This window comes from Delphinapterus leucas, chromosome 15 (assembly GCF_059928025.1).
Source record: "Delphinapterus leucas isolate spDelLeu-1000000601 "Yukka" chromosome 15, BTC_Dleu_Yukka2, whole genome shotgun sequence".
Lineage (NCBI taxonomy): Eukaryota > Metazoa > Chordata > Mammalia > Artiodactyla > Monodontidae > Delphinapterus > Delphinapterus leucas.
Window position 1 is genome coordinate 20,861,513 of NC_143143.1, and position 17,282 is coordinate 20,878,794.

At 41.3% G+C, this 17,282-nt stretch overlaps 1 protein-coding gene, 1 non-coding gene and 1 pseudogene across 4 annotated transcripts in view; 1 reads left to right on the forward strand and 2 right to left on the reverse strand.

Moving 5' to 3' along the window:
- The window catches only part of USP31 (ubiquitin specific peptidase 31), a 77,246-nt gene that overhangs the window by 40,556 nt on the left and 19,408 nt on the right, over positions 1-17,282 (forward strand). For 2 of the 3 annotated variants that reach the window (XM_022588555.3, XM_089896034.1), the window contains 6 exons: positions 3,362-3,542; positions 6,531-6,642; positions 7,244-7,338; positions 8,751-8,828; positions 9,423-9,552; positions 15,386-15,505. In XM_022588555.3, coding sequence (XP_022444263.1) covers positions 3,362-3,542; positions 6,531-6,642; positions 7,244-7,338; positions 8,751-8,828; positions 9,423-9,552; positions 15,386-15,505 — 716 coding nt within the window. The remainder of the gene's footprint in view (positions 1-3,361; positions 3,543-6,530; positions 6,643-7,243; positions 7,339-8,750; positions 8,829-9,422; positions 9,553-15,385; positions 15,506-17,282) is intronic. The other variant, XM_089896035.1, reaches the window with a different exon arrangement.
- Positions 10,134-15,143, reverse strand: LOC111182249 (T-complex protein 1 subunit zeta-like; annotated as a pseudogene).
- LOC115803810 (small nucleolar RNA SNORA22) lies at positions 11,878-12,006 on the reverse strand. The gene has a single exon (XR_004024601.1). It is a non-coding gene; the product is annotated as a small nucleolar RNA SNORA22 (small nucleolar RNA).

Genomic DNA, 17,282 nt, shown 5'->3' on the forward strand with positions numbered 1-17,282 from the left:
CCCTACTGTTCGCTTTGCTAAAAATTCATTTCTCCAGCTCCCGTCTCATTAGCTCCTACTTTGTCTCCCCTAAGGACACCTCCCAATCTCCCCATCCCACCCAGTCCTAAGCAGTCATTATTCTACTTTCTGTCTCTATAGATTTCCCTAGTCTAGACTCCGATATGAATGGAATCGTATAATAAGTGGCCTTCTGTGACTTGTTTCTTTGACTTAGCATAGTGTTTCAAGGTTCATCCACATTGTAGCATATATCAGTCCTTCATTCCTTTTTATGGCTGAGTATTATTCCATTATATGTATATACCACATTTTGTTTATCCATTCATCTGTTGATGGACATTTGAGTTGTTTCCACCTTTTGGCTATTATGAAATACTGCTGCTATGACCATTCACGTACAAGTATTTGTTTGAATACTTATTTACAGTTCCTTTGTAGGTATGTACCTAGGAGTGGAAGTGCTGGGTCATACGGTAATTCTATGTTTAACTTTCTGAGGAGTTGCCAGACTGTTTTCCATAGCAACTGCATCATTTTTCATTCCCACCAACAATATATGAGGGTTATAATTTCTCCACATTCTTGCCAATGTTTGTTATTTTCTGTCTTTTTGATTATAGCCATCCTAGTGGGTGCGAAGTGGTATGTCATTGTGATTTTTATTTGCATTTTCCTAATGACAGATCATGTTGATCATCTTTTCATGTGGTTTTTGGCCATTTGTGTATCTTCTTTAGAGAAATGTCTATTCAGGTCCTTTACCTACTTCAAAATTGTGTTGCTTGTCTTTTTGTTTTTGAGTTGTAAGAGTTCTTTATATCTGCTGGATACTAGACCTGTATCAGATATATGACTTGCAAGTATTTTCTCTCATTCTGTGGGCTATCTTTTTACTTCCTTGGTAGTGTTTTTTGATGCACAGAAGTTCTTAATTTTATGAAGTCATATCCAAGAATCCATCACCAAATCCAAGGCCATGAGGTTTACCTGTGTTTTCTTCTAAGAGTTTTATAGTTTTAGCTCTTACATTTGGGTCTTTGATTCATTTTGAGTTAATTTAGCTCTTACATTTGGGTCTTTGATTCATTTTGAGTTAATCTTTGTGTGTAGTGTGAAGTAGTTAATCTTTGTGTGTGGTGTGAAGTAGGAGTTCAGCTCCATTCTTTTGCATGTGAATATCCAGTAGTCCCAGCGCCATTGTTGAAGAGATGATTCTTTCCTCATTGAATGGCCTTGGCACCCCTGTTGAAAGTTCTTATTTTAGTTCCTCTTTTCCTTCACCTCTACTTCTAGAGGTCTCTGGTGCCTCTAGTCTCTGAACCTTTGGTAATTCTGTATTTTGGGTTGGTCGGCTTTCTGCACTGCCAGCTTAGGATTCAGTTTTCTCTGGTCTACTCATATTTACATTATTAGTTTTTTGAGTCTTATTTCAGTTGTCATTCTTTGACTTGGGAGCTTTTTTGTTTATTTTCTAGTTGTTGTGTTTTCAGGCATGTGCTTTTGTTTGTTTAAATTGTTTTCTAATTTTAGTTGCATTATAGTAAAAAATAGCCAATCATCACCTTGTCCAGAAAACCTTTCCTCACTTCCCCCACCCCAGACTGGCTGACTGACTTCTGCTCTCCTGTGTTCCAGTGTAGCTTCTGCTAATCTCTGACACTAGCACGTTGTATGGAAATGCTCTGTTCTCTATCCTTCCTACCAAACTGTGAAATTCTCTGCAGTTGGGACTACACTTTGCTTTATCTTTCTGTACCTAGCAGTTTAGTGTACTTCGTAATACACAGTAAGAGCCCAGTTAACGTTTGTTTAACTGAAAATTTCCCCCAATCCCCCTTCATACCCCAATTGCTTACAGTTAACACTAAGTTTCTATTTATAAATGAATTTGGTGAGGTCCAAGCTTATATAGTCTAGCCAGAGAGCGCCTTTGTTGGAAGAATATACCACTAGTGAATATGAGTAAGCCTCTGTTCTTTACAAAGGCCTCATCAATATTTTGTTGGTGCATATGAGGCTACTGTCTTCCCCAGTTCACCGGTGAGGGAGCTGAGACTTAGAGAGGTTAGGTCACGGGCCCAGGTCACACAGTTGGTAGTGATGGGCCTGGACTATGAATGCGGAGCTTGATTTCTGAGCAGTTGAGTGGTATCCTCTCATCTCATTGGCAATCCTGATCACTTTTAGCAGAACTGGTCTTCCCAGCCTTACTTCTGCCAAGAACCTGGGAAATGAGCCTGTTAATTGTCTCAGATTCAGACTTCTATTTATTTTTCTCATACCAAAGTTTAAGGTGGTTGTGAAGTGAAATCTGCTGCTCTTTTGTGATTTCTCTATGGTATTTAAGCTTAAAAAGTTTTCTTCCCTCTAATAGCTTGGTGAAGATTCAGTTCTTCCTTATTTCTAGTTTCTGTGTTCTCGTTTCTAAACTCTAATTAATCTGGAATTTATTTGAGTATTAACTCTGTATGTTAATAGGTTCAACAAATCTCCTATTGCTGGATATTTAGGTTATTGCTGGAATTTTGCTATGGATACTTTTGTGTAAACCACCTTTTATTTTATTCTCCTTTTGGTGATATTGTTATTATTTCTTTGGTGTGGTAGTGGTGGAGGGCTTCTTCTGTTCTCCAGTTTGGGGTATCATTTCCTTAGGCTATACTTCCAAAGGATTAAAGAAATGAGCAATTATTTAGTCAAGCATTTATTGAGTTCCTACTAAGTGCAGGACCTTGTGCTAGGTGCTGAATTGCTAATGCTAAGTACCTCTGATTGACAGATAGCTCTGCTTTGGGGCATGTCTGAAGACCTGGTTTTTAGCAACCAGCACTGTGCCTGTCAAACATATATTTTTGTTCACTTTATTGTAGGTCAATCCAGGCTAGTTGATTGTATTAAAGTTCCGTAATGGCTGTGAGTTTCTTATAAGTCTGGGTCTAAAGTGGGGAAAAGAAGCTGCTGTTGGAATATTGAAGATCATTCTACATGTACTAGTCTTTATTTTTTATTAAACTTTTTTTATTTGCTTGCTGCTTGTAGGGTCTCACTTTAAGTTTGTCTCAGTGGGTCACCTCTGCAAACTTGCCATTCTAAAACTGATATTCATTGAAGTGAAGAGTTTTAATTTGCAGTTTTTAAGGTAGTAGGTGGTAGGTAAGGCGAGTTTAAATGAAATAATGGATGCAAAAAATTTTCTTATGACTAGATGAGTAATCTCAAAGTACGTCATTTGTTCCTTTTTTCAATTGCAGCTTAAATAACATAATGACAACTTCTTAATTTCTCTAATGGGTAAATTTTTTGTAATGAAAGAATAAAAAATTTTGAAGACATAAAGTAAGTTTTCATTTTGTTTTAGGAATCCACTTAAACAACAACCTAAACCACTTGAAATTTGGCTTGGATCATTATAGACTGTCTTCTTCTACACAAGCAGCAGCAAAGCAGGGGAGAGCGGACTTAACCCCCACGACAGCAGGAAGCGACAAGATTGTTCTGTTAGTGTGTAACCGAGCCTGCACTGGGCAGCAAGGGAAAAGGTGAAGACCAACTTATTTTCCAATAAATATTGAGACTTTAAAAGTCTAATATTTTCAAATGTTTTAAAAAGTAGGGATAAAAAAATCCTTACTTTTAGTAGTTAATTGTTGATTCTGATATTTAGAAAGAGCATGTGTGTAAATTGACCTGATTTGAGGGGTTGGGGGGGGGAGAAGATAAAATTAGGATGATAAGATCTGAGTTAGAATGGCTCCCAAGCTCATGTAGTTTTTAAAGGCACATTTCTCTTGTATATTTTCAGCTCAAGATCCTCCTGGGTATCTAGACCTATAGACCTATATCCAGCTACTTTCTTTACAGCAGTTTTTCTTCTATTAATTCTTAACAAATCTACTTGGATGGCATGTGCACCTCAGTCTTGTGTTCCAAACTGAACTCATTGTGTTTCCCTATAAACCTGACCCTCCAGTATTTCCTGGCTTGGCAAATGGCACCAGTATTCATTCAGCTGCATGTAGTCAGACATTTGGGAGTTCGAAATCTCTCTCAAATCTGTTTCCTTCTGTAAGAATTTATGGGAGTTACTTTTCTTTTTTTTTTTTTTTTTTTTTTCTAAACATCTTTATTGGAGTATACTTGCTTTACAATGTTATGTTAGTTTCTGTATGGGAGTTACTTTTAAAGTAACTTTATCACAATAGTAATGTAACTTGAGTAATAACAAGATATGGATGTGTCTCAGGGAGGAAGGATACTGTGTTTCTAATATTTGTCAGAGTAGCATTTATATTAACTTTTTAAAATGTTGCTTTGAAATAAGTTTCTTATTTAAGAATGGTAAATAATGTAAAAGCAAAATGTGTTGATTTGTATATTTATGATGTTCATTAGCAGCTACTTTAGTGTACAGTGTGTTGGCCACTATTCTGAACACTAGGGATACAGCAGGATCTGTGTGTTCTCATGGAGCTTGCATCCTAGTTAGGACAGAGCCACTAAAGACAAGTAAACACATTTAACTTCAGACAGTCGTTGTCACTTTGAAGATGTTAAAACATGCAGGTGTGATAGAACGTGCTGGTGGGGTCTCTAGCAAAACTGTATTAGAGAGGGAGGCGAGGGGGGCCTCCCTGAGGACGCAGCAGCTGGGCTGAGCCGAGTGGGAAGGTGCGAACTGTGTGAGCCTCTTGGGAAGGGATCCCGTGAAGAGGGGACATCGAGTACAAAGATGCTGAGATTATGGCTGAGTAATATTCTATTGTATATATGTACCACATCTTTATCCAGTCCTCTGCTGATGGACGTTTAGAGTGCTTCCACGTCTTGATTCCTGTAAATAGTGCTGCTGTGAACATTGGGGTGCAGGTATCTTTTCAGATTATGGTTTTCTCTGGATATTACCGGGGGAAAGGGGGCAAGGGATAAATTGGGAGATTGGGATTGACATATACATACTACTATATATAAAATAGATAACTAATGAGGACCTACTTGTATAGCACAGGGAATTCTACTCAGTACTCTGTAATCTCCTATGTGGGAAAAGAATCTAAAAAAGAGTGGATATATGTATATGTATAACTGATTCACTTTGCTGTACACCTGAAACTAACACAACATTGTAAATCAACTATACTCCAATGAAAATTAAAAAGAAAAAAAGTTGCTGAGATCAGAAGGAGCTTGGCATGTTTAAGGGACAGAAGAAAAGGCAGCTCATCGTATTTATATAAAATAAAGAAATTATGAAATCCCTTTCATGATGCTAGTCTCTTAAAAGTGAGGGCATTGTCATGTGAAAAATATGGCTACTGATTTACACATCGTGCTTGTAACTTATTTCGCATCACAGTTGTCTTTAGGAAGGTAGGCTCACTCTTGAGTACTACTGTGAGTAAACTGGTACTTGTTAGGAGCGGGTTTCTTGGTGACCTTAGCACCCCTGCTTTGGCCTGAGTCAGCGTTTATCTGTTTGTTTATTCACTTGTTCATTCATTCATTCAGCACCTACTGTTCTCTAGGTATGGCTGTTTGGGCTAGGAAGATAAGTCGGTCACAGTTCCTGCTGTCAGGTAACACGGTCTGTTGGTGGAGGCAGCAGAATAAACAGGCAGTATTTGTAGTGCAGCAGAGCTCAGGGAACAGATCAACAGGGTGCCAGTGGCTCCTTCTGCGGATGACTAGGAAATAGCTTAAAAGAAGAGTGAGAAGGGTAGTCCAGACTGAGGGAATTGGCTGTACGTTGGCGGTGTGAGTCGGACGCATTCAGAGCACAGCATGCAGGTCTGAATGGCTGGGGCTTGGGTGAGAGTTAAGGCTAGGCCAGTGCTCCTCCACGTTGGCTGCATATTAGAATCACCTGGGGAGCTCCTCAAACAGCCTTAGTGCTCCAGCCACAGACCAGAGGGATTGCAGCAGAATCTCAGGGGAACCATTGTGTTTTAAAGTTCCCTCGCTGATTTCAGCCTGCAGCCACTGCTGAGAACCATGGTTCTGCCTCTGATTCCCTAACGCCTGTGAGCTCAGCACTGGATAGGAAACCTGGCAGGGGCCATGTGACTTCTGCCCTAGGCTAGGAGCTGACTTTTAGTGTCACTTGCTTGCCAGTGCCGTCCTTGTTGTCAGGCCACCTGGATGTGGCTGCCTCGCTGCTAGACCTTCCAGCCCTGTCTTTTCCTCTGGCACCTAACCCCTTATACGTTTGACCCATGCTGCTTGCTAGACTCGTGTCCACTCCCACCTGCTTTCCTCCCCATCTCCACTAATCCTGTCATCTTATTACCAGGCACCATACTCTATTAGAAGCCATTTTGGTGTATGAGTTGTTAAATTTCATTTAGAAATCTCAGTTTCCCTTCTGTTTCATCCACTTATGAGAGTATTAAATTTCCTGTTTGTTTTATTTTGAGAACTGTCCTAAAACTAATTGTATTGTGATTCCATTTAAAAAGATCATGAATAAGGAGTTACAGTATTAAAGGAATTCTCATACTTTTTAAGGTGATTATAATATTTATGTGTGCTAGATTTGGACTACCTTTTGTGCTGCACTTAGAGAAGACAATAGCATGGGACCTTCTGCAGAGGGAAATCTTGGAGAAGATGAAGTATTTCTTGAGGCCCACAGTTGGCATTCAGGTGTGTAAGCCTTTTGGTACTCCGGCATAGCATGTGTGTACCCAGTGAAGAAAGTCATTACGGTGAGATTGGAAGTTCAGACCTTTGCCCTTAGGGAAGACCAGACACTGAGCTGGAATGCTGGGGAGCCCTGGAGAAAAGCTGCATAGTAAAATCTGCTGTGTTCAGGTTTTCCAGAATGAGGACTGTTCCTCATTTTATGAAGGGAGTTGACCACTGCACGGTTTTCCATGCACTGCCAGGTGTTCCTTTATAATGTTTGTCTAATAAAGTTTAGCACATGATCGGCTTGGAGAGATTTTGTAGACTATATATTTTCAAAATTATGATTTCTTTGTTAAGGTATCCATGGAAAACTTATATTAATGTTCAGCTAAAGTAACATATTACTTGTCTTGCATAACATATTTGGTATGTAAATTGCATTTGGGGCAATCATATTTAAAGTGTATTAGAGTGGCTCAACAGCCTCACGGAATGTTGTAGAGAAGCATTTTGCAAAACAGTTTGCTCTCCCTCTAATCTGTTTTGGAAATGCCCCAGTGAACCACATGCCCTCGAAGAGAAACTCAGCCTGATTTGCCTTTGCCATTTGTTGCAGGTGTGTCCATTCAGTTTGCGAGTGGTCAGCGTTGTGGGAATAACATACTTGCTGCCCCAGGAGGAGCAGCCCCTGTGCCACCCAACAGTAGAAAGGTAAAAAAAAAAAATCACCTTCTAGACTTTCATATATGTTTGTGTGTAATTTCTAGTGATGTCTGATGTAATTTCCACATAAGTGTGGTGGGTCCTCCAGGCTCACTTAGAAAGTAAACACTTATTTTACTTTTGATTCATATTTGAGTAGGATACGTTTTATGATCTTTTTTGGAATCGGGAAAGCCTAGAGTACTGATGTTAGGAAAGTAAATTGATTGGCCTCAGGACCGCAGATGAATTGCACTTTCATATTCACCAAGATAAAAGTTTTCCAAAGTAGAATTCTAATCATAACACTTTCCTCCTTGAAATCCTTAAATGGTAACCCGTGGCCTCAAAGATAAAGCCCAGTTTCCACAGTATGTGAAGTTCTCCACAGTTTGAACCCTGACTACTTCCCTTCTGTCAGGCCTCTTTCTTCTCCCCACTATATTAAACATTCAGCAGCATCAAAGTACTGAGGGTTGTTTGAACGCACAATATGGTTTTACGTGTGCCTTTGCACGTGTAGTTTCCTCTGTTGATAATTCATTCCTTTTGAGCCTCTCTTCACAGTGTCCCTCCTCTCCCCCTTAGAATTATCTTCTCCCCTTTGCTATCTGCTTTTACATACTTCTGTTATTAATAAAGTAATAAAGATATGTGTATATAGACACACGATACATATATGGATACATATAAATATAAAAACACATTATTGTTTTTATTATAATGACTTTTTCAACAAATATCATAGTGCCCTGCATTTCAGGATTCCAAAAAAGTATACAACATGGTTCTGTTTGAAAGCAACTCACTGTTTGGTTTTAGAGATTAGAGTTAATAGATAATGATCCAAAACATTGCAAAACTTAAAAACTATTTGATGGGTAATACTGACTGTTAATGCTGAGTATCTCAGGAGATGGCGAAGGAGCCAAGGAGCTCAGGGGAAATAAGTGAGGTGAAACTTGAGGGGTGCCTTGTAGGAAGGCACAGTTTACATTGGTGTGGGCATGGTCCAGGGACCAAGCATGGCCTATGGGGGCAGGTGGAGAGATGCAGGAGCAGAGTTTGTTCCCAGAGGGACTATCGTCCCGTCCAGTCTCTATTGATTTGGTGAGATATTGGACGAAAATTGGAAAGATCATAACATCTAAGAGTTATTGTGGATAACCTTATAGTGTGGTACTAAATTTATTCCAATATCTTTATTTCCATATTGAATATTTTAATTTAAGGATTTTTCAGTCCAGTTGTAATCAAGTTATTAAATAAGAGTTTATAATGGTCAGAAACCTTTTCTGATGGGGAACGATGATGAAGATTTTCAGCAATCACACTATGATTTCAGATTTCAGATCGGATGTATATTTAATTAAAATCATTTATTTAGAAAGTAATACGTGACTTCCTTCCCCATCCTATAGGGCACTAAAATCTTGTGGACCAGGTGGCACTGCTCATGTGAAATTAGTGGTAGAATGGGACAAGGAGACAAAAGATTTGTAAGTATTTTTTTTACTTAGTGTTTGTAGAGTCATTGTCTTAATTATCACTATAATAGCATACCTTTGATCTTTCAAATTAGCTGAAACACAAACCTCTGTTTTCTTTAGCTAAGTATCCAAGTGTGTTGCTGATCCTTTATTTAAGTAATTTATTATTTCTCTCCTACACATTCTGTCGTCTGGATCCCAAAACCTTAGAACATTTGTTTGCTGCTAATGAGACAGAAGCTATATATTCATTAACTACTGTGTAGGTCAAATTACTTTTTTTATTACAGACCCATTAACTCTAGCAAGTTATGCCAAATGCATGCCCTTTGTTACAGAGGACAAGAATATATGATTAATCAGTACAGTTTGTGCCCAATCCCAGAAAAAACAATTCCAAGTTATTTCTTGAAAATAACATTATAGATAGAGAACGTCTCACGACATTTTGGAACATAGAAAAGTTGGATTGCCACTTTTACTTTCTTATATATTGACCTTTTTGGTTATGAATTTACAGCCACGTTGTGAAGCTGTTAATTGTATTTTGTATCAGTTTTCCAAGACATTCTCTAATACATGCTCTTTCTCCCCTGATCGCAGCTTGTTTGTAAATACCGAAGATGAGTATATCCCTGATGCAGAAAGTGTCCGGCTGCAAAGGGAGCGTCACCATCAGCCTCAAACTTGCACTTTATCCCAGTGTTTCCAACTCTACACCAAAGAGGAGCGGGTAAGGGTTGGGCAGCATTTGTTGGGTGGTGAAGGTAGTAGGGAGGGCCCAGGGCAAGATGACAGTGGAGAAACAAATTATGCACCAGAAAACTCCCCAAGGATTTTTGCATTTACATAGGTTCTGCACATGTGATGTGCATCTTAGTGTTATTCCTCTTAGGATTTTAACAAAAAGTAGTTTAAATTTCTGGAAAACCTTGATTAAATGAAATGCTCTAGACATGAACCTTTGTATAGTTCCTTTTTTTTTTTTTTTTTTTACTTTTTAGTGGTTAATGATAAAGTTATATTTTTGTTTCAATTTAGAGATTTTAAATTATTTTCCTTAGTAACTAGATCAGTGGTTCTCAACTTTTTGGAACTAAGAGCATAGGTGCCATTTTAATTAAAATTAATTAAAATTAAAAATTCAGTTCCTTAGTCGCATTAGCCACATTTCAAGGGCTCAGGAGACACATGTGGCTAGTGACTCGTATTGGACAATGTAGATAGAGACATAAAGTTCTGTTGGACAATGCTTTAGACCACTTAGCATAGTGTTTGCAGATCGTAGGTACTCAGTAAATATTTGAATGAATGGATGGACAAATAGTGGATAGGACCCTTGCCTATGTGTTTTTTTTTTTCAACAGGAATATTTAATAACAAGGTAGATAACATGTTTATCTAACATATATTTTTATATAACTGAAGCGAAAGCAAAACATCCTGTTATTGGATAAATATGGCCTGCTGTATGTGTGTACACTGCAGTGCAATTAAAAAAATACTGTAAATATAATTTCAGAACTTCAGAATTTGAATAGGTGCCAGTATTCTGTCCTTTTTTCATATGGGAAAAGAAAATTCCTTTGAAAATCATTTGAAGCTTGGAGCAGAATTCTATAGCTATATTCTTAATATCACTCTGGAGAGTCTTCATGATTCAGGTGATACAAGGGAAGCTTCAGTTCAGCCTTCCTTTCGGAGAAGACATTCCAGCTTTCATGAGCTCATCAACCAGGAGGATATTGGTGGCAATCACAGTGCAGGAGTGAAGAAGCTGTTTCTTTACATAGTAGTGTTCCCATATGCCTCCCATTGGCTTACCTGGGTTCAGGTCCACACCCACAAGCTGACCTGAATGTTCTGCTTGGACTCAAACTAGTGTTTCCTGAAGGTCCAAACCAGAGTTCTGAGCAAGAGCCTTGTGAATAATGAGCACTGCATTAGCAAATACTTGAACTCCCAAGTTGGGCCCTGCCCTTTACACTGACTGGGCTTTTATTTAATCAGGGCTTCTGCCATTGCCACTTGCACTGCACCAGTACCTGGAATGACACAGCCATCATCAATAACATTTTTAACAGCTGTCAAGCCACCTTTGATTGCATCTTTGATTTGCATGAGTGTGTACTTATTTGGTCCTTTGACCAGTAATGTGACGGACGTTACGTTTCTCAATAAAGTCAAACTTCTCTTCTCCCAGTGTGTAGTCATAGACAAGTCCTGCATTTCCCAAACAATCAGGATTTAGGTCATCAATAGTATTTAGAGCTACCCCACCACGAGCAAGCATCAGCCTTTCCACATATCTCTTAGGTCTGTGCAGAACTACTATGCCTTCTTTTGCAAGAGCATCTAAGGCAAAGGGGTCAATTCCCTTTTGATTAATAACAACAAATCCTTTATCTGAATCACCACCACACTTTCTTTCAAAGTTCTATTATTTTTTTAACTCCATCTTCAGCGAATTTTCTTTCAGTCTTTACTAATTTCTCTCTTCTGCACGCTTATTAAAAAAAAGCCAGAATTCACTTCTGTTTTTTCATATTCTAAATGGCACATTTCGTATGAAGATGTATGCATCTTCTACTTTTTTTTTCATATCAGGATGCCATGTCCCATGATCCAAAACAAGACCTCTGATTAAGCTTGTATAGGCTTCAGATTTATGTTTCATCCCTGTGATCTCAACCATGAAGGGGTCACTACGTTCATCTTGCTTTTTAATGGCCAAAATGGAGTCCACTGCAGCGTCTGTTAAAACGTCAGCAAGTTTAGCATGAATTTTAGTATGTAGAGATGTTCTGGCCACGTCTGTAAGTGTTTCACTGTTCATCTCTTTGCATATTTTGACTAGTTGCCAAAACTGAAGTGCCTTTTTCTTTGCAGCTTCAAATCCTTCTGTTATTATTTTGAGATGAAGATCCTATAACAAACACATGGTTACAAAACCACCACTAATACTAGCGATCTTCAGTTAGATGCAACTATAGTTCGTGATAAAGCAGATTTTTGGAAGGATATTCTGGATCATTCATACCCTTTAATACAACTAATATGATGTGCTGACTTTCTGAATACTTTACAAAGGATAAATAAGCTTTCAGGGTAGAGGAAAAGAACAGACATTGCTCTAGCACAGAGTTGAAACCAAGGAACTAAGGCACTCTTGGTGTTCACTGTGCAACAGGCCTTTGTGGTTTTTAAACCTCTCCAGGTTCAGGCGCCTTGAGAAACCTTGACAAGAGCTCTTGGAGTTCATCTGATTTTGAGTTGATGTTTAGGATCATAATTCTGGCTACTGATTCTTACTGCTCACTCTTGCATATAGGGAATCATGCAATTTCAGGGTCAGAGGGGGCTTTAAAATTTCTTTTTTCTAATGGTTGAGTTCTGCCTAATTTCAAATAGGTGATTATCCAGCCGCTGTTTTTCAGAGACACCATTTTCTCTTAGGGTATCTCTGATGGTGACTGACGTTAGTCTGAAATATGTCCCTGGTTGCTACAGCCAGCAGGTGAACTCTCAGGTCGTCAAGAACAGAGGACTGGTCTTCATTTTCTTCTACTTGTTTGTCCTTCAAATATTTGAAAATAGTTTTAATCTTCTAAGTCTTTTCTCCCCCAAGCAGTTAACAGCTAATTCCTTTAATAGTTTTTCATTAGACGTATTTTTCCAATCTTGGGCTTATATAAATAATTGGCTTTGAAACTGGTTGATCACATGCTGTATGTAGCACCTTATCCTATTTAGCTTTTTTTTTTTTAAATTGATTTGGGAGATGTCTGAGAATGTCACAAAGCTTAAAGGTGAGCAGATCTACTAGATGATAACATTGGTATTCTACAGAACATCTCGCTGATCTTTCAAGCTAGCCAGATACATTTTAATAGGGCTTTGTTCATTCAGTACATGTCTGTTGAGTACATACTATGTGCCAGGTACTGTGCTAGGAACTGGGAATATAGCAGGGACCAAGACAGACAACAGTTTTGCCCTCAGCTTGTTTACAGTGTAGTGGGGATAAACAGATAAGTAAAGGAAGCAAAGGTCTTGGGGTCAGAGGAAGGTTGAGAAAAGAAATGAGGCCACTGTGGCTGGGGCACAGCAGGTGAGAGAATCCATCCTGGTCGTAAAATAACCCCAGCATGTCTAGCAGTGTCCGGCCCATGGAAGGCATTCAGCAAATCTGTGCCGCAGTGAACGAATGAGTGAGTGTTCCTTGGGGAGCTCAGTCACTGGGTCCAAAAATAACAGTCCAGATATGGAAGAGGAGGAGGTCAGACTTAGCAGTGGGCTGTGTGACGATAACTTTGGGGTCGCGTTGTCTTCAAGCTCAGTATGATCAGCAGTGTCATGTGGGTGTCAGCCGCTGTTGGCTACCTAAGGGTGCTTTAGAAACAGTGTCCAGAACTCAGATGGTGATAGCACTGCTCTTCTCATTGCCTTAGGTGTTCACTGTTAAGAGACTGACATCCGGGGCCCAAGCAGAGAGTGTGGATAGGGGATGGCGCGGCTGAGTATATCTGACGAAGGAGACCTTAAGTGAGGATCTGATAGTTATTTTCACATACCTCGAGGGCCATCCTGTGGATAAGGGGTTGGACTTAATTTTAGCTAAAAAGCAGAATTAGAGATTGGAAATTACAGGGAGAGTGATTTTGTCTTAATAAGAGGAAGAACTTTGTAACAGACTGCCTGAAAGTGGAACAGCTGCCTCTGGGGCTAGTCACCTTCCTTGCTGGGCAGTTAGCGAGGCTGGCCACGCTCCAAGGGTGCTCTGCAGGCCTAGCAGCTCTTTGTGGCAGTTTACAACGAGATAAGTACAGAAGTCGAGCAGTATTGTAGAAACTGTCAAAGCTGCCAGACATTGTCTTGACATTCTTACTGTATCTTATCAAAGAGTATCTGTTTATGATGTATTGGAAATTAAAAAACAAATAAACAACAACCTGTTCCTTTACCGCGAGCACTGGGCTGATGGCCACGTCCGTAGACAGTTAGCGTGTTAGCACAGATGTGGACGTGCCAGATGACAGTTAGGTTCCTCCTGCCTAACTTTCTTTTTTTTTTTTTAACATCTTTATTGGAGTATAATTGCTTTACAATGGTGTGTTAGTTTCTGCTTTATAACAAAGTGAATCAGCTATGCATATACATATATCCCCATATCTCTTCCCTCTTGCGTCTCCCTCCCCACCTCTCTAGGTGGTCACAAAGCACCGAGCTGATCTCCCTGTGCTATGCCTGCCTAAGTTTCTGATTCACTGCTATCCACCCAGACTTCTGTCTCCCCCCATCTTTCCTACATACATGATAGGATCTCCCTCTCAGGAAAAATAACTCCCTCACTTCTGCTTCCCTTTCAAACTACTGTGCTGGTCTTTCTCTCCTTTTCTGTGTAACTTTACCATTTAGTGATTTCAGGTCTTTCCCTTTCCTCCCTTCCAAACCTCTTGTCATCTGTCTGACTTGCGTTTCTGACATTGCGCTCCGAAGTTCTCGGGGCCCATAGTTTGCTCAGTTCAGTGGCCTCTGCTCAGTCTGCATTTGACCTCTCCGTGGGATATGGTACTGATAACCACCCTGTTCTTGCCACTCTCTTTTCTTGGTGTGCATAAAAGGAATGCTTCTGATTTGCCTATTTTTCTGACTGTGCAGCCTCATGTTCTGGTGGTTTCTCGACCTTTGTGTTTCCCTTAAAAGTTGGCCTTCTGCAAGATTCTGTCCTTGGCTTCTTTCTCTTCCATCTGAGTGGGCATTGCCATCTGTTCCCGTGGCTTCCCTTACCTCATTGTGTTGATGGTCCCAGATCTGATGCATCTTCAGAAATCCAGGGAGATTTTAAGAATCTCTCTTACCAGACATGCTCTGTTAGTACCTTTGTGTTGTCATCCTGAAACCCTTGCCTGCAGAGGTGACATACGTGGATTCGAGGTCTCAGATTGATGTTGAGGAAGATCTTGCTGGTAGCAGGATGGGGAGGATTGTTGGGAGCAGTTTGATGCCTGGGGGAGAGAGGACAGTTAAGAGACTTGAGGAAGTCCAGGTAAGAGTGAGGACTTTGAATTACGGTGGATGGAGAGGAGGAGACGGTGTGAGGAATGGCAGAGAGTGTTACGTCGGATGGACGTGGAGCAGAGGAAGAGGGAAGGGTTTGAGGCTTTGGGTTAACCCCCCGTGTTCTGCTCTTGACGGGTGGTTGTGGTATTTGCTGGGGTAGGACATACAGGAGGAGGAGAAAAGGGAGCTATATTGATAGAAAGGCGACGAGTTGAGCTTGGGAGTATGCTGAGCGTGAGGTGCTTCTGTGGCATCTAACATCTCTGTGCAGTATTTACCTAGTTGGTCATTCCTTTTTGAGAGGTAGCCTGTTCAGCAAATGTTCGGGTGCCAGCTCTAGCCAGGCGCCACTCTTAATTGTGCTTTTCTGTCGGCCCCCATCGGACATAGTTTGGGGAGATCCAGCGCTGTGCCGCGCCCTGGCCGGGAAGTGTCTGGCCGTCTCCTGTAGCAAAGTCTTGCCTTAAGCGGCTCTTAACAGAAGCCGTGCTCCTTGTTTTCAGCTTGCCCCAGATGACGCCTGGCGTTGCCCGCACTGCAAGCAGCTGCAGCAGGGGAGCATCACCTTAAGCCTCTGGACTCTGCCGGATGTGCTCATTATACATCTGAAGAGATTTCGACAGGTAAGGAAACCCTCTGTCATAGGGAAAGAAGCTGTGACCAAGTTTCTTATGCCCCTTACTGGGGGGCTGTTGGGTGGGGAGTTCTTTGGTGTCCCTGTTTGATCCTGTGATCCCGTGTTGTTATGGACACACATCTGCCCCTGCGTTTGGAGCCATGTGTTCTGTTCTTTCCCAGAGCAGTTTGTGCGTCCTGTGGCCCTTTAAATCCTCACCATTGTAGTTCATACTGCAGGTATTTTACTCTGTTCCTGAGGATTTGCTTTAGATTTGTAAATGTTGTGCTCAAATAAGTGCACTTTGGGATTAAAAAAAAAAAGTTGAGCGCCTTTCTTGGGGGTGGGTGGAATTCTATTTCTGCCTAAAGTAATAACGGGTGTTGTCCTGCTTCCAAGGTGCAGTTGTACAGTTGTGGAGATGAGTCATAAATATATACAAAGAAAATCTGCTTTGAGTTGTGTTGCTTTGTGAGTCAGTTTCCCCACAGAGGCTCTCTATTCCTAAGGTTAGAGTTGTCCTGGGCAGCCCCCTTGTAAGAGAGGTAAATGAGGGGTAAACGCTGGAGGAGTCTGAGCCTGGCGTAAGAAAGTTTGCATCTGAAAGATTAGGAGGAGGCCTGTACCGGGTGAGCTGGGAGCGGGGCTGCACATATATAGCGGCTGAGGGAGCAGCAGGTGCAGAGCACGTGCAGGAGGCTGAAAGCTGAGGCCAGTGTGGCTGTAGCTCCGGGGGGTCGGGGGGAGAAAGGCGTGCGTTGAGGTAGAAGAGCAGGCAGGGGCTGGTTGTCCAAGCAGTCCTTGTAGGCAGAGTGGGATTCTGAAGCAGAGAAGCAACATGACCAAATTTGTTCTTGGAAGAGACCATTCAGGCTGCTGTGTGGAGAATTAGAGGCTACAAGGATGAAGACAGGGAGACCTGAAGGAGGCCTTTGCAGTCACTGCAGGGGCGGGGGCCGGCCGATGGCTCGCAGTGGAGTTGCGGCAGTGGAGATGGAGAGACCTGGATAGACTTGAGAGATGTCTAGGGCTGGCTGATGAAGTGAATGTGTTGGGGGCGCGCACATGGTCCCCAGGGTGGCCTTTCACACACAGGTTTGGGGTCCAGCTCCTGTAGTAGTGAGGAGTGGGCACTTGCCCTGAGTGTCCCAGCTGTACGCTTCCATTGGGATCTTTCAGGGGGATGGCCAGTTGAGGGTTTGAACCCAGCTTCTCTGTCTCCTTCCATACACACAAACTGGCTTCCTTTGCTTTCTGTTTCTTTTGAAGACATCATCACCCTTCCAGCGCCCCAACTCAAAACTGCAGTGTCATCTTTGACTCTTCTTTCCCTGTCACCTAGGCAGTCACCTCTTCGGCCTGGTTGTGCCTCTCCACTGCCTCCTGTACGTGTCCCCTTCTCCCCATTCTTGCTGTCATCCTGCCAGTTCCAACTTCTGATACTTCCGAGCTGGTTGCAGTTGCAGTGTCTTTTCATTGGTTTCGTAACCTACACGGCTCTTCCCTTTCTACCATGTTTTGGGCACTACTTAATGGCAGCTCTGATGGCATCACCTCCTCCCTCAAAGCCTCAGTGCTTCTCCCTTGACTGCAGAACAAGGTCCAGCTTCTTTAGCCTGACCTTCCTGACCATGCAAGACCCATCCTACCTTTCTCTTAGGAACATTTTTCTTCCCTTAGTAGGTCCATAGTTCCTTGGGATGGGAATTATCTGTGCCCGATTAATTTTTTAAAGCTCCCATAGACACAGGAAACATTTGGTAAATATCTACTCAACTGATGGT